This window comes from Microchirus variegatus, assembly GCF_963457635.1.
Source record: "Microchirus variegatus genome assembly, chromosome: 12".
NCBI classification, from domain to species: Eukaryota; Metazoa; Chordata; class Actinopteri; order Pleuronectiformes; family Soleidae; genus Microchirus; species Microchirus variegatus.
The window spans coordinates 28,392,498-28,414,448 of NC_139813.1; the positions used below are offsets into that span (position 1 = coordinate 28,392,498).

General features: G+C 43.2%; 1 protein-coding gene across 1 annotated transcript; it reads right to left on the bottom strand.

Moving 5' to 3' along the window:
* Positions 1 to 2,855: 2,855 nt before the first annotated feature.
* Positions 2,856 to 21,710, bottom strand: LOC310934885 (uncharacterized protein; the record flags this gene model as incomplete). The annotated part of the gene is made up of 22 exons (XM_083898685.1): positions 2,856 to 3,382; positions 3,461 to 3,507; positions 3,973 to 4,146; positions 4,232 to 4,405; positions 4,493 to 6,324; positions 6,385 to 6,569; positions 6,683 to 6,917; positions 7,325 to 7,403; positions 7,977 to 8,060; positions 8,313 to 8,411; positions 8,527 to 8,643; positions 8,894 to 8,986; positions 9,154 to 9,252; positions 9,456 to 9,572; positions 14,002 to 14,518; positions 14,597 to 14,643; positions 16,502 to 16,675; positions 17,281 to 17,454; positions 17,551 to 19,297; positions 19,382 to 19,607; positions 20,143 to 20,221; positions 21,595 to 21,710. The coding sequence occupies 22 exons, from the start codon at positions 21,708 to 21,710 to the stop codon at positions 2,856 to 2,858; spliced, it is 6,942 nt and encodes a 2,313-aa protein (XP_083754811.1).
* Between the last annotated feature and the right edge of the window lie 241 nt (positions 21,711 to 21,951).

The following is a 21,951-nucleotide window of genomic DNA, read 5'->3' on the forward strand; positions in this document are numbered from 1 at the left end:
AACATTAAAGATAACAAAATATAGAAGAGAAGAAAGAATAACTTTATTGTTTTTTAGTCTGTAACAGAAAAGATTTAAAGTTTTACATTTTATTCTCGTACTGCAAACACAAATCTATAGAGCGTAGACTTAATCTGACAGATTTAACTCGGTGAGACGTTTGCCTGCGTCTGTACCTCGTGATCAACACAACAAAGTAGATGAAAGTAGAGATTTGTTGTGTTGTTTTTTTTTATTGATTGATTATTTCATGAAGCCACAGAAACAGAAACCACAGACTCTGATGAGGTCAATAAAATGATTTTCTGGAAACCGTGGTGAGTTTCCCGTGGCTGTCGTTGACGGAGCAGCAGGAGAACAGAGGTCGTCCTGAGTTTCCCTCGGTTTCACCTGCAGAAACCGCCGCGGCTCGACGTCCGCGATCGCACTTCCTCATTCATCAGCCCACGTTTTATGACGCAATCTGCTGGTGTGGGTCTCGTTTTCCCGTCCCTCAAAGTCATCATCTCTGTGTGGACGGCGGCGCTGACGCCACAGGCCGAAGAAGAGCTGGACTATTTTAGCGTAGCCTTTAGCATCCGCATGTTTCACAAAATGTGAAAGTAACTTCAAAGGTTAAAGAGTCCAAAGAATAAATGGTTTCTGTCATTTTCAATGTGAAGTCGACAGAACTGAGAGAGAAAAAAACAAGTTCACATCTTTATCTTCACTGTGAGACAGACTTTTGTAAACCACTCACTCTCCCACACCAAAGTCCATAGAGAAAATCAGTGCTGCTCGACTGCTGCCTCCATAACAAAGTGTTGCCTTTATAATTCATGTCATGGTGAACGGCGCCCTCTGGTGGTTTGTGTGTGTGTAACTCTCATGCAGTGCATGCTGGGACAGAAAGGCTCGTCAGTGAGAAGATGATGTTTTTTAGACAAAGAGTCAAACATCTTTGTTTACTTTGTTTTATATTTGATTTAAAACCTTTCATTTTATTTTATCATAAGCATTTTTTTAATTTTTACTTAGTTTTACTTTTCTGTATCTTTTAATTTCACTCAATTCAGTTTTTGTTATTTTTGTATACATTTATTTGAAACATTTGTTGTATTTTATTTATTCCTTTTTTTACCTTTCTTCATTTTCAGTTAAAACGTTTTTATTCATTAGTTTTACTTCATCTTATTTTGAACTAGAGTGTGAACCTCTGTGTTTCAGGCTGGTTCTCAGCAGCAGGGGGCGCTCACAGCACAGTCAGTAGCTCATTATAATGAGCAGCACAGGTAGACGACTCAGCACAACATAGAAAGAAAAGAACACACACACACACACACACACACATCTACAGGTCTGTACCACATTGTGGGGACCACATTCTAGACCGGCCATAATGACATAAAGAAGGTGTTTGGCAAGGGGGTGGTCCACATAAGCATAGAAAGAGACAAGCATGCACACACACACACACGCAGTTTTTACTTCTAATGAAGAACTACACTTCCCAGCATGCTTTGGGAACAAATCCCGGTCTGATTGATCATTACAGAGCGACATTAGATCGTTCTGATTAGAGAAAGGCGAATGTCCGCACAAATGCGTCATATGCATTTATGTCCTTTTGACTCGATAATGAAGTGCTTCACACGCATTTGGAGGGCGGAGCCTGATTCTATTGGTTTAGAGGTTTGAAACGTGCTGTCAATCACCCTAATTGACCAAGGTAAGCCAGAGCTATGGCGCTGAGTAACTGAAGACGCTGCAGAGTCACAGAGTTGTTATTACGCACAGGGAGCATCTATTTACAGTTGTACGACAGTTATCATACTTTTTTTGGGGGGTTTTTCCCCAAACAAGTTCTTTTTAGACCTGTAGTGACATATTAAATAAAATTAAATGTGTTTTTAATAATTTGGTACCTAAGAAATCTCAAATGACTCAGATGGTGCCAAACTGTGCCAAAGAGAGAACGCCCAGACATCTCTTTACTAAAACCTCTGTAATTTCACTCTGCTTCACTTCAGCAGCATCAGACTTTGCACAGCTCATGTCCACATGTTGTCACATGACCTCCATGTGTTTTTAAGCTCCTACTGCTGATTTTAAAGGTGATATTTGCTTTAAAATGCAATATTTTTTTAGGCGAGAGAAAAAAATCCTTCAGTTATGCTGTGTTCTATGTACATTTACTCTGACACAGTGACATCTACAGTGAAACTTACACCTCTGGTGGAATCTCACAAGTGTTATCTGTAGTTTGATACCAAGATAATCCACATAGAGCTTTTGAATGAAGAGGTTAGTTACAAGCGGTCAAGAAGCCATCTTTGATTCATCTTGTTGTCGTTTCTTTTTCAAAATTCATCACTGGGGATTTTTGCACGATTTGGAGTTTGTGTTCTTGCATCTTTAACATCTTGTTGAACATTGAACATAAATAATGACATTTTCATATTAATTGGCACTTTAGAACATTTGCACATTTTCTATCAAACATTTTGAATCATTGGTATTTATTGAATGTTTGAATTGATTGTAAAAAACAAAAAACAAAAAAAATGACCCAAAACAAAATAAAATCGGCTCAAAATAAGGAATGAAAGGCATATATAGTGTAAGGGTTAGGATGATGATGATGATGATGATGATGATGCCTGTTTTGACTGAGTGTGAACCTCTGTGTTTCAGGCTGGTTCTCAGCAGCAGGGGGCGCTCACAGCACAGTCAGTAGCTCATTATAATGAGCAGCACAGGTAGACGACTCAGTTAATGACAGACAATCATTGTTTATGATGAATTACTGAGGCTTTAACATCAGGTTCTAAACAGTGAGACCTCGTCCACCACTGAAGCTGCTGTCTCTTCATGTTCTACAGAGAACACAGAGACACTGAGGAACCAAGCCAGACATAGAACCCAGGATACAGTGTTTGAGTGAATGTGGTCCTGAAGGTGTGGAGGTGGATCAGTGAGTCAGAGGAGACTCTGTAGAAGGACAGAGTCCCAGCAGGACAGTCCACAAACACTGAGACTCTGTTAGAGACAGAGGACGATGTGATGGATGTTGATTTACCACAGTGAACGATAGAATAACGATCATCAGAGCAGAACAGACTCCAGGACTGATTATTACGTCCAAACAAACAGTCATCACTGTTCTCTTTCCTCTTGATTCCTCTGTAACTCACTGATATATCAACTCTTCCTCTCCACTCGACCTCCCAGTAACAGAGACCAGTCAGACCAGATCTACACAGCAACTGAGGCCAGTAATCAAATCTGTCTGGATGATCAGGATACGACTGATCTTCTCTCCCATTGGTCACTTTCCTGTTGTCTTCAGACAGTTTGAGTCTTCTGCTCATTGTGTTTGTGTCCAGTTCCAGTTCACATGAATCTGATGAAGAACAAGACACAGCTGCAGTTTATTGATGATCAGCTGAGATGTTGTTATTTCCTGTAAATCCATACTTACACTTCCTGACACCAGGTTTTAGCCTCTGCTCTCCAGCATGGTCCATCCTGGAGGAAGAAACAGTCTGAATGAGTTTGTGTCTTAATGACGCACTCTGGTGGACACAATGATGAACTACACCCTGGTGTCAGATGAAGGACAGGTGTGTTTCAAAGACAAGACGGTGTCTGCAGAACCAGAGACCACAGTTTCAGGAGGCTACGCATTTTCTTAACAGCGCCACCATGTGGACAACACAGAAGACAACTCCTGTATATACATTTATAACTCCTGTCAAACAAGAACATTATCTATCAGGCAGATGATCCACTGTGGCGCCCCCTAAAAGGAGGAGCCAGAAGAACAGGTGTTTAAAATGTTTGACTAATGTTTGGTTATATTCACTGACTTCTTATCACATTTGTCTCATAAACGACAGCAGAATAACAGAACATCTTCAACCTGAACCTTCTTACAAGTTTGAATGGTGCTGTTGAAGATGAAGCAGAAGAGGAAGAGGAGGAGGAGAATACCTGAGAGTGTCCAGTCTCCAGTGTGGACTCTTCAGTCCAGCAGACAGAAGCTTCTCTCCTGAGTTTCCTGGATGATTGAAGCTCAGGTCCAGTTCTCTCAGATGTGAGGGGTTGGAGTTCAGAGCTGAGGTCAGAGAAGAACATCCTTCTTCTGTGACCAGACAACCTGACAGACTGGAGTTAAGAAGATATGATGAACTCAGAACATCTTCATCAACAAGAACCTCAAGATCAACTGTCAAATAAAGTGAGTCCTGACCTGAGAGTCTCCAGAGAACAGTGAGGACTCTTCAGTCCATCACACAGCAGCTTCACTCCTGAATCCTGAAGGTCATTGTTACTCAGGTCCAGGTTTTTTAGGAGGGAGGAGTCTGAGTTCAGAGCTGAGGTCAGAGAAGAACATCCTTCTTCTGTGACCAGACAACCTGACAACCTAAAGAGACACAGACATGAAGGAGTGATGACTGAATAATGTCAGGACAGACAGGAAATGAACACAACCTTTCATGGATCATCTGACCTGAGAGTCTCCAGAGAACAGTGAGGACTCTTCAGTCCATCACACAGCAGCTTCACTCCTGAATCCTGAAGGTCATTGTTCCTCAGGTCCAGGTGTCTCAGACTAGAGGACACAGAGCTGAGGACTGAGGACAGAGCTTCACAGCTTCTCTCTGAGAGTTTACAGTCACTCAGTCTGAGGTAGAAAACAGTGATGAACAAAAGGTTAAACATGTTTATCTTCTGCTCTTTAGAATATGTCTTATTAATATTTATATATTGATCCACGTACAGAGCTTTGTTGGAGGCTTTGACCACCGGCAGCAGCTTCAGAAGAGCCTCCTCTGAAGCAGAGAACTTCTTCAGGTCAAACTCTTCCAGATCTTTTCCTGATGACAGTAAGATGAAGACCAGAGCTGACCACTGAGCAGGAGACAGTGTCTCTGTGGACAGATGTCCTGATGTGAGGGACTCTTGGATCTCCTCCACAAGAGAACCATGGTTCAGTTCATTCAGACAGTGGAACAGGTTGATGCTTCTCTCTGCTGACAGATTCTCACTGATCTTCTTCTTGATGTACTCAGCTGTTTCCTGATTGGTCTGTGAACCACTTCCTGTTTGTGTCAGTAGACCTCTTAAGAGCTTCTGATTGGTCTCCAGTGAAAGACCCAGGAGGAAGCGGAGGAACAAGTCCAGGTGTCCATGTGGACTCAGTAAGGCCTGGTCCACAGCACTCTGGTGCAGAGGATTCAGTTTGTGTCTAAACAGTCTGGACCTCTGTCTGGACCTCAGTCTGGACCACAGACTGGACCTCTGGATCATTGTTGGTTCTTCTGACATCAGATTTGTTCCAGAGTTGATGAAGGTCAGATGAACATGAAGAGCAGCCAGAAACTCCTGAACACTCAGATGGACAAAGCAGAAGACCTTGTCCTGGTACAGGCCTCTCTCCTCTTTAAAGATCTGAGTGAAGACTCCTGAGTAAACTGAAGCTGCTGTGATATCGATGCCACACTCTGTCAGGTCTGATTCATAGAAGATCAGGTTTCCTTTCTGCAGCTGCTCAAAAGCCAGTTTCCCCAGAGACTCAATCATCTTCATGTTCTCTGGACTCCAGTGTGGATCTGTCTCAGCTCCTCCATCATATTTGACCTTCTTCACTTTGGACTGAACCACCAGGAAGTGGATGTACATCTCAGTCAGGGTCTTGGGCAGTTCTCCTCCATCTCTGGTTCTCAACATGTTCTCCAGAACTGTTGCAGTGATCCAGCAGAAGACTGGGATGTGACACATGATGTGGAGGCTTCGTGATGTCTGGATGTGGGAGATGATCCTCCTGGCCTGCTCCTCATCTCTGAACCTCTTCCTGAAGTAGTCCTCCTTCTGTGGGTCTGTGAACCCTCTGACCTCTGTCACCATGTCAACACAGTCAGGAGGGATCTGATTGGCTGCTGCAGGTCGTGTGGTTATCCAGAGGCGAGCAGAGGGAAGCAGTTTCCCCCTGATGAGGTTTGTCAGCAGCACGTCCACTGAGGTGGACGCTGTGACATCAGTCAGGATCTCAGTGTTGTGGAAGTCCAGAGGAAGTCGACACTCGTCCAGACCATCAAAGATGAAGACCACCTTCAAGTCTTCAAACCTGCAGATTCCTGCTTCTTTGGTTTCAGTGAAGAAGTGATGGATGAGTTCCACCAAACTGTACTTCTTCTCTTTCAGCACATTCAGCTCTCTGAAGGTGAAGGGAAATGTCAACTCTATGTCCTGGTTGCTTTTGTCTTCAGCCCAGTCCAGAGTGAACTTCTGTGTTAACACTGTTTTCCCAATGCCAGCCACTCCCTTTGTCATCACTCTTCTGATTGGTCCGTCTCTTCCAGCTGAGGCTTTAAAGATGTCTTGTGGTTTACAAGAAGCTGCCTCAAACTGTTTGACGTCATACTCAGAAATGTCCTCGTCGGTTCCTCCCTTTGCGATGTAGAGATCCATGTAGATCGGATTCAGGAGGCTCTGCTTTCCCGTTGTGCTAATTCCCTTTAATTCACTCTGAAACTTATTCTTTAACGCCAACTTCATTTTCCGTTGGCACACCGCTGCTCTCGTTCCTGGACAAACAAACAATCAGAGACCTGAGATGATGACTTTGACCTCATAAGCAGCACATACTTTGTGGAACAAGGAACGTTTGGGTAAAACCGTCTTTCTCAAAGTCTCTTACTGTTTTTTAGAGAGTTAGCCAGATCTTCCATCCCCATTCTCCTCAGAAAGATCAGTGTGATCTTCAGAAACGCCTTCCTGCACCTCCTCCTCTGATCTTCGTCGTCGCTGTAGATCATGCCCTCGTCCTCACAGTGGCTCTCTAAGTACATGTGTTCTGGGCACTCTGGACTGAGAGCCCTCTGGAACCTCTCCAGCTGGCTATTCATGAACTTTGAGATGTTCTCTTGCAGTCGCTGAAGGAGAGACACACACACACATATATATATATAGTTATGCGTCAAATTCTGGCAGGGAAGGATGCTGTTCACTTCTATAGACATGACGTACTAAGAAGACAACACATAAATCTGGGAATATGTCAGAAAACTCGTCTGTTCTCCGGCTGATGGTGGACAGAGACAGGCTAACAGGCTAACAGGCTAACGGTAGAACATTTTACAGGATCCCCACTGATCCAGAGAGTACAATGAAGGGACGTTGATCAGGAAGTTGAAGATGTCAGGATACAGCAGCTCTGGAATCATTTTCTTTTTGGATTTACCTCACGTGAGATGTGTGTCCAGTCAACTTTGTGCCCATAGATTTGTTCAATTGTGTTGATGTGTTTGGCAGAAGCGGCTGCGTCTGTTCACGAGCTCACCGTAAATATGGAGTCCAGATCTTTCTCGTCCGTCTGTTTCCACTCAGCGCCGAGAAGATCTTGAATCTCCTGATAAAGACTGTGGAGGAAAAAGATCAACGATCGACGAAAAAACTGAACGGAAAGTCGAGTTTCAACTGTTCACACTTGGCTTATAGAGAGACACAGCGCCACCTACGGGGGCAGAGTCACACGTACACAGGACTCTTGTCTGATTGTCTGTCTTAGTCGGACTACGACGACCTTAGATCAAACTGTGCATGTATCGTGTCATATCTGCTTACAACTACATACAGTACAAGTGGGGACTTCTCACCTGGGGCTAATGCTAAGCTAAAATACCGTCAAGCTAAAGTGCGACAAACAGCTCGAGTCAAAGCATCTTTTCCCATGTAGTCGATCTTTCTTTGGTCTCTGTTGTTCAGGGAGCGACGGGAACACAACCGTCCTCCATTTCTGATACGACCTCTTTTAAAGAAGCTTTTAACGCTAGCTTTCGTGACGTCATCGCGTTACATGGATTTTTCCGGAGCATCTACGTCGTTTGGTTCAGTTACACAGTTGTTTGTGTTTTGACTGAGAAGCAAAATGAGCGTCTTCCATCGACAAACTGCAGTACAAAAACTACACTTGTGATTTTCGTCTTTCTTACTCTTCGTCATCCTGGCGTCCGTAGACGTTGGGACGCTGGTCGGCGTGCAGCACATCCTCAGGTGTGAGGTCAACGTCGTCGATGCTGAGAGAAACAAAACATTTAGTGATATTTTCAAAGAGAAAGATTTGCCTTTTCTGCTCTGGAGCAATTTAAATGTGACTGTGGCTGCATTCCAAACTGAAGTGTTTCCACTGAACCTTCACTGTGTCTCATCTTCTTCTTCTTCTTCACGTGTTTGTCGTTGCGTTTATTTCCTTCACAAGACGCCGTTTCACTTCGCCGCGTTCCCGCGTGGATCAGAACTAAATGGAACGAGGCCTCAAACGTCTTTACCTTTCGTGGTCGTGGTGACGGCGTCTGTCGTCGTTTACAGTTTGTTGATACGTGGATCCCTCGCTCCTCACGGGCGCCAAAGCTGCGTCGTGGTAAAAACTAATTTAACAAACGAAACAAAACAAAACCAAAAAAAAAATAATTCAGAAAAAAATATGAAATATATTTTAACACGTTCAAATCCAGAGTGAAGTCGATGTCGGCTACGTTTTACCTTCTATAAACGTCATCGTATTCTTTATCTTCTTCATCACAGAGCGTATGTTCGTACAGGAATCCTTCGCTTTTTCCTGACGTCAACGACTTTTGTTCCTCGTAAACGTCGCAAATACTGAAGAAAATGGAAAACAGGTTTTTTTTTCATTGCACTGGAAACATTTGAATGTGAGAATAAATCATTATTATAATACGTTTGTGGAGCAACGATGATAATTAACGTGCAAATGTCCAAAATGTGGACATTAATGTTATATATTGAATTTTTTCAATTTAAAAGAATGTTTCCTGATTTTTTTCTTGTTCTTTCACAGTTTTGCATCTTTTAAAAGAGCAAAACGACGACAGAAACGATGACCTTTTACCTTCCGTCGTCGTCGTCGCTCTCGAGCGTTTGTTCGTACACGGATCCGTCGTTTTTCTCACTCCAGACTTTTGTCTCGTAAACGTCATAAACACTGAAAATGAAACACATTTTTTTTTTAGTATAAATCATTATTTCCTGATTTCCCTCCTTTTATATTTCATGTGTGTATTTTTTATTGTTTGTATTTATTTTCTCATAAGGAGCAAAACGACGAGTCAACACATTTGACCTTAAGAAACATGTCTGTAAAGTTTTTACCTTCCGTCGTCGTCGTCACTCTCGAGCGTTTGTTCGTACACAGATCCTTCGCTCTTCGCAATCGCTGAAGATACTTTTGTCTCGTAAACGTCATAAATACTTTAAAAAAAACACAAGAAAACTATAAGAAAATGATCATTTATGAATAAAGACTTTTCCAGTGGAGAATCTCAACAGTGCCATCAAATTTATAAATGTCTAATGGTCGCTTTTCCAATTATAAGTATATTTTAAAACATTAAGTAGATTTTGGAACTTGTTGTGATTCCTTTCTGGTTTTAAATGTCTGTCCATGGTTTTACCTTCCATCTCCATCTCCATCACCATCATCTTCACGGTCTTGTGCGTCGTTTTCCAGCGTAACTTCGTACACAGATGCTTCGCTCTTCGCATCTTTTCTTCCACCAACGTCGTAAATACTGATGGAAAAAAACACAAACATTTAAATCGATATCGTGTCACAAATATAAACCTTTGTTTTTACTGTCGAGGAGCATAAAAATGCTAAATCTGAGTAATAACAAAATATTAACGCACCCAAATGGTATGCTCGCCGTCCACGCCACGAGTGGACAGAGGTGGACATGGTGGACAGTCAGGGCCGAGGACTTGCTAAAGCACTAACAAAAGAAAAAAAAAAAACCACCACAAACGTTTAATTTCCAGCTATTTTTGAATCTTTTCTACCAAAGTGATTTCCAGACGATGAAGGCACATAAAAAAAAAGACGCCGACTTTACGCCACGTTGTCCTTTTGTCGCTGTCGTGTTAATAAAAAACAGGGGGCAAAAGTCGTATATTTATTATTGTTGTTGTTGTTGTTGTTGTTGCGTTACTGCTGTAAGTCGTGAATCTGCTGCTAACGCTCAGCACTCAGGTCTTTAAACGCCGCTCAGACGCTCACAGTTTACGCAGACGACGCTTTGACTTTTCCGAAGCATTTAAAACAAATGGTTTGAATCTTAAACAGACGTGGGCTTTTCTTTCTTTCTTTGTTTTTTTAACGTCCTCCGAGACGATGAAGCTAGTTTTCTACCTAAAAATCCTACAAATATACACAAACATATATATATATATATATATATGTGTGTTGTATCGACCGTGCATTAACTCTGTATGTAAACACACACAAAACACAAGAAAGATTGTTATTTTTTTTTGAGTTGTATTTATTTAAAGAAGCGACACAAGATGTTGTGACGTCTGTGTGTGTTTTTGCCAAATATTTGTCGCGCCCTGCGAAGGAATTGTGTTCTTATTTATGTCCAAACAGAGAGAGGTTAACCGTCACACGGTTAGAGAGACGCAGGCGTCTGTGTGTGTTTGTGTTGTTGTTGTTGTTGTTGTTGTTGTTGTGTCTGTGAATAAACTGCAGGCTGACAGGTGTAACTGCACTGCTGCTGTCTTTTGTTTTTGATACTTTTGTTCAATAAAAAAAAACCTGAAAAACACAACAAACGTCTGCACTTTTATGCTGTAAATAGAACTGAGTCCAGAATTTATGAAGCGTTTTAATATTAATGTAATAATAATAAAGTGACGTCATCATAATTAACCTGAATGTATGTATATATATATAATATGTTATTCCACACACACACACACATATATATAAAACCCTATATAATATAATATCATATACTGTACATGTATATGTGTGTGTATATCTATATATACACATATGTATATATATATGTATACAATTATATTGATTTTTTTTTTTTTTTTTTAATGATTCACATTTAAGAAGCTGAAAAGTAAATAAATAAGAACAATGAATAATTCATAAACAATTTAATATATATGTAAATATATATATATATATATATATACACAAGTTTTCTTCACAATAAAGTGCCATAAGGGAAAAGTGGACATTTCCGGAAACAGGCTTTTAATTTGGCGGGTCGTCCCTTTGAAAACTGAGGTGACCTCAGAATGTCCAACATGAGTGGACATGAGTGGACATGAGTGGACATGAGTGAACATGAGTGGACATGAGTGGACGTGTCCACAGAGGGACAAAAGAGGAGGGGGGGGGGTGAAATATGACTCAGCGTTTCTTCTTCTGTGAAACTTTAAGTGTGATGTCACCGCTGGACGTGAGGTTTCCACACACACACACCAATGAGATGATGTCAGGACTGTTTGACTGTAATGCCTGTTGTGTCCATGCGGGGTCCTCAGTGTGCGTGTGTTTGTCACATGTCCACCTTCATCAGTGATTAACTGTCTGCACCTGAGTGTTTGTGTTGATGCTCAGTGTTGATCTGACGCAGCTGAGGACAATCATTGTTCACATACTTTTGGTTTTCACTGCTGTTGGATTTACTAAACCTTGGATTTACTAAACCTTGGATTTACTAAACCTTGGATTTACTTAACCTTGGATTTACTAAACCTTGGATTTACTAAACCTTGGATTTACTAAACCTTGGATTTACCAAACCTTGGATTTACTAAACCTTGGATGTTTGTGAGTAACTGCGTGGTCATCTTACACCTTTGAAAGTATTATATATAAAAGTGACGTCGAGTTACATTTACACAGTCGAAGAAAAGATTCACAGAGTTAAAATCTACAACGGCTAAAGTCTATGATGTCTTAAATATATGTTTACACTTTATTTCTTCACTGAACAGTCACTCACTCTCCCACACCAAAGTCACTCACTCTCCCACACCAAAGTCACTCACTCTCCCACACCAAAGTCACTCACTCTCCCACACCAAAGTCACTCACTCTCCCACACCAAAGTCACTCACTCTCCCACACCAAAGTCACTCACTCTCCCACACCAAAGTCACTCACTCTCCCACACCAAAGTCACTCACTCTCCCACACCAAAGTCACTGACTCTCCCACACCAAAGTCACTCACTCTCCCACACCAAAGTCACTCACTCTCCCACACCAAAGTCACTCACTCTCTCACACCAAAGTCACTCACTCTCCCACACCAAAGTCACACACTCTCCCACACCAAAGTCACTCACTCTCCCACACCAAAGTCATTCACTCTCCCGCACCAAAGTCACTCACTCTCCCGCACCAAAGTCACTCACTCTCCCGCACCAAAGTCACTCACTCTCCCGCACCAAAGTCACTCACTCTCCCACACCAAAGTCACTCTCCCACACCAAAGTCACTCACTCTCCCACACCAAAGTCACTCACTCTCCCGCACCAAAGTCACTCACTCTCCCGCACCAAAGTCATTCACTCTCCCACACCAAAGTCACTCACTCTCCCACACCAAAGTCACTCACTCTCCCACACCAAAGTCACTCACTCTCCCGCACCAAAGTCATTCACTCTCCCGCACCAAAGTCACTCACTCTCCCGCACCAAAGTCACTCACTCTCCCACACCAGTCACTCACTCTCCCGCACCAAAGTCACTCACTCTCCCGCACCAAAGTCACTCACTCTCCCGCACCAAAGTCACTCACTCTCCCACACCAAAGTCACTCACTCTCCCGCACCAAAGTCACTCACTCTCCCACAGCAAAGTCATTCACTCTCCCACACCAAAGTCACTCACTCTCCCACACCAAAGTCACTCACTCTCCCGCACCAAAGTCACTCACTCTCCCACAGCAAAGTCACTCACTCTCCCACACCAAAGTCACTCACTCTCCCACACCAAAGTCACTCACTCTCTCACACCAAAGTCACTCACTCTCCCGCACCAAAGTCATTCACTCTCCCACACCAAAGTCACTCACTCTCCCACACCAAAGTCACTCACTCTCCCACACCAAAGTCACTCACTCTCCCGCACCAAAGTCACTCACTCAAAAAAACCAATAAAATAGTGCAAAATAAAATAAGACAGAATCAGATAAAAGATAAGAAGACAAAAGATAAAAAGTGTCACCATACTACTCGGTATTAAAACCCATCCTAAATAAATAGGTTTTTAGCCTTGATTTGAAGAGGCCCAGGTCAGAGATAAGACGCATCTCAACAGGGAGTTTATAATGAATAACAGTAACTCAACTACTATAAGTTCAAATGTCTTATTTTGTAAAATTCGGCTTTAAAAATATTTAATTTAGACTTAACTCAGTGACACAAAGTGGCCACACGAGGCAGCAGAGGACCAGCAGCAAAAAATTAATGTCCCCAGAATGAAAAATGTCCCCACAAATGAGGTGTTTTGCCAGGGGTTGGTCCACACAAGAATAGAAATACAAGCACACACAGATACGCATCTACATGTCTGTACCACATTGTGGGGACCACGATCGGGACTGGGCATAATGTCCCCAGAACGAAAAATGTCCCCACATATAGGGTGTTCTGCCAGATGTGGGGGGGGGCGCTGTTGTCAGACTGCATGAAGAGGAGCAGCAGTGCATGCTGGGACAGAAAGTCAGGTCAGTGAGATGATGATGATGATGATGATGATGATGATCTTCAGAGAAACTTCTTTATTTACATTTGATTTAAAACCTTTTATTTTATATAAAGCATTTTATTTCACTTGATTCACTTTTTGTTATTTTTGTATAAATGTATTAATTTTTACTTTATTTTTTCATTTTCACTTAAAACATTTGTTTTTGTTCATTAGTTTTACTTCATCTTATTTTGAACTAAAATCATTTTTTCATGTCTGTTTTGACTGAGTGTGAACCTCTGTGTTTCAGGCTGGTTCTCAGCAGCAGGGGGCGCTCACAGCACAGTCAGTAGCTCATTATAATGAGCAGCACAGGTAGACGACTCAGTTAATGACAGACAATCATTGTTTATGATGAATTACTGAGGCTTTAACATCAGGTTCTAAACAGTGAGACCTCGTCCACCACTGAAGCTGCTGTCTCTTCATGTTCTACAGAGAACACAGAGACACTGAGGAACCAGGAAAGACAAAGAACCCAGGATACAGTGTTTGAGTGAATGTGGTCCTGAAGGTGTGGAGGTGGATCAGTGAGTCAGAGGAGACTCTGTAGAAGGACAGAGTCCCAGCAGGACAGTCCACAAACACTGAGACTCTGTTAGAGACAGAGGACGATGTGACGGATGTGAATGCATCACAGTGAAGGACATAATAACCATGATCATCAGAGCAGAACAGACTCCAGGACTGATTATTATATCCAAACAAACAGTCATAACTGTTGTCTTTCCTCTTGATTCCTCTGTAACTCACTGATATATAAACACTTCCTCTCCACTCGACCTCCCAGTAACAGAGACCAGTCAGACCAGATCTACACAGCAACTGAGGCCAGTAATCAAATCTGTCTGGATGATCAGGATACGACTGATCTTCTGTCACAAAGGTCACTTTCCTGTTGTCTTCAGACAGTTTGAGTTCTCTGTTCATTGTGTTTGTGTCCAGTTCCAGTTCACATGAATCTGATGAAGAACAAGACACAGCTGCAGTTTATTGATGATCAGCTGAGATGTTGTTATTTCCTGTAAATCCATACTTACACTTCCTGACACCAGGTTTTAGCCTCTGCTCTCCAGCATGGTCCATCCTGGAGGAAGAAACAGTCTGAATGAGTTTGTGTCTTAATGACGCACTCTGGTGGACACAATGATGAACTACACCCTGGTGTCAGATGAAGGACAGGTGTGTTTCAAAGACAAGACGGTGTCTGCAGAACCAGAGACCACAGTTTCAGGAGGCTACGCATTTTCTTAACAGCGCCACCATGTGGACAACACAGAAGACAACTCCTGTATATATGTATATGTGAATTTCTCTGTGAGATGAATAAAGTATCTATCTATCTACATGTTTAACTCTTGTTAATAAGACATTCACTCGTTCTCACGAGAGTCGAGTGTTTGTTTCTAGTTTTTATGTTTATTATTAACCTCTTCTTCCCTGAGCCTCTTTGTGGAGTCCCTGCTCTAAAATGACATGAAACTAAACTAAATAGAGTAAATCTCTGCAGTTACAAGCTCTATGTGGATTATCTTGGTATCAAACTACAGATAACACTTGTGAGATTCCACCAGAGGTGTAAGTTTCACTGTAGATGTCACTGTGTCAGAGTAAATGTACATGGAACACAGCATCACTGAAGGATTTTTTTCTCTCGCCTAAAAAAATATTGCATTTTAAAGCAAATATCACCTTTAAATCAGCAGTAGGAGCTTAAAAACACATGGAGGTCATGTAACAACATGTGGACATGAGCTGTGCAAAGTCTGATGCTGCTGAAGTGAAGCAGAGTAAAATTACAGAGGTTTTAGTAAAGAGATGTCTGGGCGTTCTCTCTTTGGCACAGTTTGGCACCATCTGTGCCATTTGAGATTTCTTAGGTACTAAATTATTAAAAACACATTTAATTTTATTTACATGTCACTACAGGTCTAAAAAGGACTTAACATGCTAAGTATGATAAAATATATGATAACTGTCTGTAAATAGATGCTCCCTGTGCGTAATAACAACTCTGTGACTCTGCAGCGTCTTCAGTTACTCAGCGTCATAGCTCTGGTTTACCTTGGTCAATTAGGGTGATTGACAGCTCGTTTCAAACCTCTAAACCAATAGAATCAGGCTCCGCCCTCCAAATGCGTGTGAATCACTTAATTATCGAGTCAAAAGGACATAAATGCATATGACGCATTTGTGCGGACATTGGCCTTTCTCTAATCAGAACGATCTAATGTCGCTCTGTAATGATCAATCAGACCGGGATTTGTTCCCAAAGCATGCTGGGAAGTGTAGTTCTTCATTAGAAGTGGTTTTGTTCCGGTGGAAATAACTTGTTTTGATAAACAGCAAAGGTAAGACAATATTTCTGCTTGTTTTTCTTGAAAGTCAGTTGTTGTTTTGCTCTTATTTTGGGGCTGGATCTGTAAATCTTGGTGTTTACATAATCACGCTGACGCTCTGGTGCCGCTTTTCAATGTGTGCACTGTAACTGTTTTTTCCGCTACTACTGTTTGATCCATGTGTGTTTTAACTGTGTTTGTTGAACTTTAGAATGATTTATATGAGCTTTTAGCTGAGTTTCTGACCTTTCTGTGGATATGCAGCATGTCTGTGTTTGTTAAAGTTAGATATGGTTTTATGACGCTTTTGTTGCTGCGTCTGACGCTGACCCTGATACTGAGGACATCAGTGAAGAAGAGATTAAACAAGAACAATATCTATCAGGCAGATGATCCACTGTGGCGCCCCCTAAAGGCAGGAGCCAGAAGAAGAAGAACAGGTGTTTAAAATGTTTGACTAATGTTTGGTTATATTCACTGACTTCTTATCACATTTGTCTCATAAACGACAGCAGAATAACAGAACATCTTCAACCTGAACCTTCTTACAAGTTTGAATGGTGCTGTTGAAGATGAAGCAGAAGAGGAAGAGGAGGAGGAGAATACCTGAGAGTGTCCAGTCTCCAGTGTGGACTCTTCAGTCCAGCAGACAGAAGCTTCTCTCCTGAGTTTCCTGGATGATTGAAGCTCAGGTCCAGTTCTCTCAGATGTGAGGGGTTGGAGTTCAGAGCTGAGGTCAGAGAAGAACATCCTTCTTCTGTGACCAGACAACCTGACAGACTGGAGTTAAGAAGATATGATGAACTCAGAACATCTTCATCAACAAGAACCTCAAGATCAACTGTCAAATAAAGTGAGTCCTGACCTGAGAGTCTCCAGAGAACAGTGAGGACTCTTCAGTCCATCACACAGCAGCTTCACTCCTGAATCCTGAAGGTCATTGTTACTCAGGTCCAGGTTTTTTAGGAGGGAGGAGTCTGAGTTCAGAGCTGAGGTCAGAGAAGAACATCCTTCTTCTGTGACCAGACAACCTGACAACCTAAAGAGACACAGACATGAAGGAGTGATGACTGAATAATGTCAGGACAGACAGGAAATGAACACAACCTTTCATGGATCATCTGACCTGAGAGTCTCCAGAGAACAGTGAGGACTCTTCAGTCCATCACACAGCAGCTTCACTCCTGAATCCTGAAGGTCATTGTTACTCAGGTCCAGGTTTTTCAGGAGGGAGGAGTCTGAGTTCAGAGCTGAGGTCAGAGAAGAACATCCTTCTTCTGTGACCAGACAACCTGACAGACTGGAGTTAAGAAGATATGATGAACTCAGAACATCTTCATCAACAAGAACCTAAAGATCAACTGTCAAATAAAGTGAGTCCTGACCTGAGAGTCTCCAGAGAACAGTGAGGACTCTTCAGTCCATCACACAGCAGCTTCACTCCTGAATCCTGAAGGTCATTGTTCCTCAGGTCCAGGTGTCTCAGACTAGAGGACACAGAGCTGAGGACTGAGGACAGAGCTTCACAGCTTCTCTCTGAGAGTTTACAGTCACTCAGTCTGAGGTAGAAAACAGTGATGAACAAAAGGTTAAACATGTTTATCTTCTGCTCTTTAGAATATGTCTTATTAATATTTATATATTGATCCACGTACAGAGCTTTGTTGGAGGCTTTGACCACCGGCAGCAGCTTCAGAAGAGCCTTCTCTGAAGCAGAGAACTTCTTCAGGTCAAACTCTTCCAGATCTTTTCCTGATGACAGTAAGATGAAGACCAGAGCTGACCACTGAGCAGGAGACAGTGTCTCTGTGGACAGATGTCCTGATGTGAGGGACTCTTGGATCTTCTCCACAAGAGAACCATGGTTCAGTTCATTCAGACAGTGGAACAGGTTGATGCTTCTCTCTGCTGACAGATTCTCACTGATCTTCTCCTTGATGTACTCAGCGGTTTCCTGATTGGTCTGTGAACCACTTCCTGTTTGTGTCAGTAGACCTCTTAAGAGCTTCTGATTGGTCTCCAGTGAAAGACCCAGGAGGAAGCGGAGGAACAAGTCCAGGTGTCCATTTGGACTCAGTAAGGCCTGGTCCACAGCACTCTGGTGAAGATGATTCATCAGATTTGTTCCAGAGTTGATGAAGGTCAGATGAACATGAAGAGCAGCCAGAAACTCCTGAACACTCAGATGGACAAAGCAGAAGACCTTGTCCTGGTACAGGCCTCTCTCCTCTTTAAAGATCTGAGTGAAGACTCCTGAGTAAACTGAAGCTGCTGTGATATCGATGCCACACTCTGTCAGGTCTGATTCATAGAAGATCAGGTTTCCTTTCTGCAGCTGCTCAAAAGCCAGTTTCCCCAGAGACTTAATCATCTTCATGTTCTCTGGACTCCAGTGTGGATCTGTCTCAGCTCCTCCATCATATTTGACCTTCTTCACTTTGGACTGAACCACCAGGAAGTGGATGTACATCTCAGTCAGGGTCTTGGGCAGTTCTCCTCCATCTCTGGTTCTCAACATGTTCTCCAGAACTGTTGCAGTGATCCAGCAGAAGACTGGGATGTGACACATGATGTGGAGGCTTCGTGATGTCTGGATGTGGGAGATGATCCTCCTGGCCTGCTCCTCATCTCTGAACCTCTTCCTGAAGTAGTCCTCCTTCTGTGGGTCTGTGAACCCTCTGACCTCTGTCACCATGTCAACACAGTCAGGAGGGATCTGATTGGCTGCTGCAGGTCGTGTGGTTATCCAGAGGCGAGCAGAGGGAAGCAGTTTCCCCCTGATGAGGTTTGTCAGCAGCACGTCCACTGAGGTGGACGCTGTGACATCAGTCAGGATCTCAGTGTTGTGGAAGTCCAGAGGAAGTCGACACTCGTCCAGACCATCAAAGATGAAGACCACCTTCAAGTCTTCAAACCTGCAGATTCCTGCTTCTTTGGTTTCAGTGAAGAAGTGATGGATGAGTTCCACCAAACTGTACTTCTTCTCTTTCAGCACATTCAGCTCTCTGAAGGTGAAGGGAAATGTCAACTCTATGTCCTGGTTGCTTTTGTCTTCAGCCCAGTCCAGAGTGAACTTCTGTGTTAACACTGTTTTCCCAATGCCAGCCACTCCCTTTGTCATCACTCTTCTGATTGGTCCGTCTCTTCCAGCTGAGGCTTTAAAGATGTCTTCTTGTCTGATGGTTGTTTCTGCTCTGTCTGGTTTCCAGGAAGCTCTTTCAATCTGTCTGACCTCATGTTCTTCATTGACCTCTCCAGTCCCTCCCTCTGTGATGTAGAGCTCTGTGAAGATCTCATTCAGAAGGGTGGGGTTTCCTGCTTTAGCCACGCCCTCAAACAAACACTGGAACTTCTTCTTCAGGTTTGATTTGAGTTCACGTCGACAAGCTGGAGCTCTGATTTCTGAAAGAACACAAGAAAATAAATCAGTGAGTGGATCATTGAGAAAATAAGATGTTCTTCCTTTCACATTAAAAGTCCTCTTACTGATCTGCAGACAGTCAGCGAGCTTCTCCTGCTTCATCCTCCTCAAGAAGTTCTCTGTGATCTTCATAAAGGCCTCTCTGCTCCTCCTCTGCTCCTCATCTTCACCATCCAACACCTCCTCATCCTCCCTCTGACTCTCTGAGACTTCTGTGTGATCTGTACCCAGAACCTTCTGGATCTTCTTCAGCTCGTTCTTCACAAAGCAGATGATGTTCTCCTCCAGCAGCTGGAACAGAACATGTGAAGTTTAACCTGAGATGATCAGTGACAGAGTGAAGTCCTGCAGGTCCACAGAGCAGCATCCAGACTGTCAGGACCAGGACTCTGCAGGTCCACAGAGCAGCATCCAGACTGTCAGGACCAGGACTCTGCAGGTCCACAGAGCAGCATCCAGACTGTCAGGACCAGGACTCTGCAGGTCCACAGAGCAGCATCCAGACTGTCAGGACCAGGACTCTGCAGGTCCACAGAGCAGCATCCTGACTGTCAGGACCAGGACTCTGCAGGTCCACAGAGCAGCATCCTGACTGTCAGGACCAGGACTCTGCAGGTCCACAGAGCAGCATCCTGACTGTCAGGACCAGGACTCTGCAGATCCACAGAGCAGCATCCTGACTGTCAGGACCAGGACTCTGCAGGTCCACAGAGCAGCATCCAGACTGTCAGGACCAGGACTCTGCAGGTCCACAGAGCAGCATCCTGACTGTCAGGACCAGGACTCTGCTTCAATATGAACAGTAGTGTCATGTACATGTACACACCTTAAATATAGAGTCCAGGTCTGCTCCATGCTGCTGGACAGACTGACCACTGAGAACCTCTGTCCTCTGCTGATCAACTCTGAGGAGAAAACATTCAGAGTCATTAACTAAAGCAGGTTTTCACTGAGCTGCACCTACGTTTCTTCTTCAGCCAAAGTCACATGACATGAGTTTGACAACTTGAAGACAAAAGTCCCTGAAGGACAGTCTCTAGTGTGTGTGTGTGAAGTCTCAAAGACACAATCAGAGAGGCTTGACCATGAGTCCCTGACCAATCACGGACTCTGACTAGATTTACTGTTGGATATGTTTTCAGAGACGAGGACAGGCTGAAGACATTTAGTGGACTGGTCCACCAAAGACAAGAAGACTGGCTTTCTGGATTAAACATGTTTTGGACTAGACAGGCTCCCCCTGGTGGAGGATCATGTAAGTGTGTGTTACTATGTATGAAATTCTTACATCAGTTCACCATGTTTTTGTCCATCCTTGAAGTTAATACTACGACCAAAAGACTGGTCACTCTTCATGGACAAACAGCTAAGTCCAGGTCCAGGAAAGTCTTGTTTCACGTGTTGATTCCTAATTCTATAAATGTTAAATAGACAATATTATTTATAATATAATATAAATTATGTTTACTAAAATCAACAAACTTCTATTTTTTATTTACCCCTGACTCTTCCTGAAGTTAATAATACGATCTATAGACCAGTCACTCTTCATGGACAAACAGCTGGGTCCAGGTCCAGGTCCAGGTCCAGGTCCAGGTCCTGCAGAGTCTGGTCTCTGTTGATGGATCCTCCTACAAACACAGGACATGTAAATCCACCATCTGCTCTGATAGATTGATGTCTTTAATGATGGACAGTATCAGGAGACAGAGATGGTTTGACCCAGATGGTGTCGGCTGCTCGGTGTCAAACTCTACACTGATCAACACATTTAAGACTTCCACTAAAACATGGAGAACATCTTCAGTCAGATCACTTTACCCAAAGCCAAGGACGTGAGCCAGGACTGTTCCACATTTATTCAACATTTCTTATTCTTTCATGGCTCCAGATCTGAGCTTAAAGAGACGGCTCTGTTTGGGACTTGGGTCCAGAATGTCTTGGTACTGGATCTGAGGTCCTAAATATAAGGTGTCTCTGGTGCTACATGGTGGATCATTTGAGTTGTTGACCTGTGAAGACCTCCATCATCTGACCTCTGTTCTTGTTTGAAGTGCATAGGATTATCCATGGACCAGTCACTCTTCATGGAGACACAGCTGGGTCCAGGTCCAGGTCCAGGTCCAGGTCCAGGTCCAGGTCCAGGTCCAGGTCCAGGTCCAGCAGAGTCTGGTCTCTGTTGATGGATCCTCCTACAAACACAGGACATGATGTGTCAATAAAACACTGAGCTGTGACATGGAGACGAGTCACATGATCCATGAGATCTTCATCTGACCTCTGACCCTCATGTTCCTCACACAGAGTGGTTTTAGAGGGCGGAGCTTCCTCTTCACTGTCCTTGATCTGATCCATAGCAGAGCGCCACCTGCTGGGAGAACACAGGACAATCATTACAGCATGGATTCCATTCCAAGTTAGTGTTAGCATGGGTGAACCAGCAGGTCCAGCAGGACCAAGAAGAGCCAGCAACACCAGCCGAGGAGGCGGAGTCAAGTCATAAGAACATGATGTCACAGGCAAGTGATTGTTTTGCAGTTAGCAGCATTAGCCAAGTTAGCTGAGAGAGGGTCAAAGGTCAAAGTCAAAGAAAACTGAAGATGACTTTGAATTATTGCAGAGGCAGCAAAAGCAA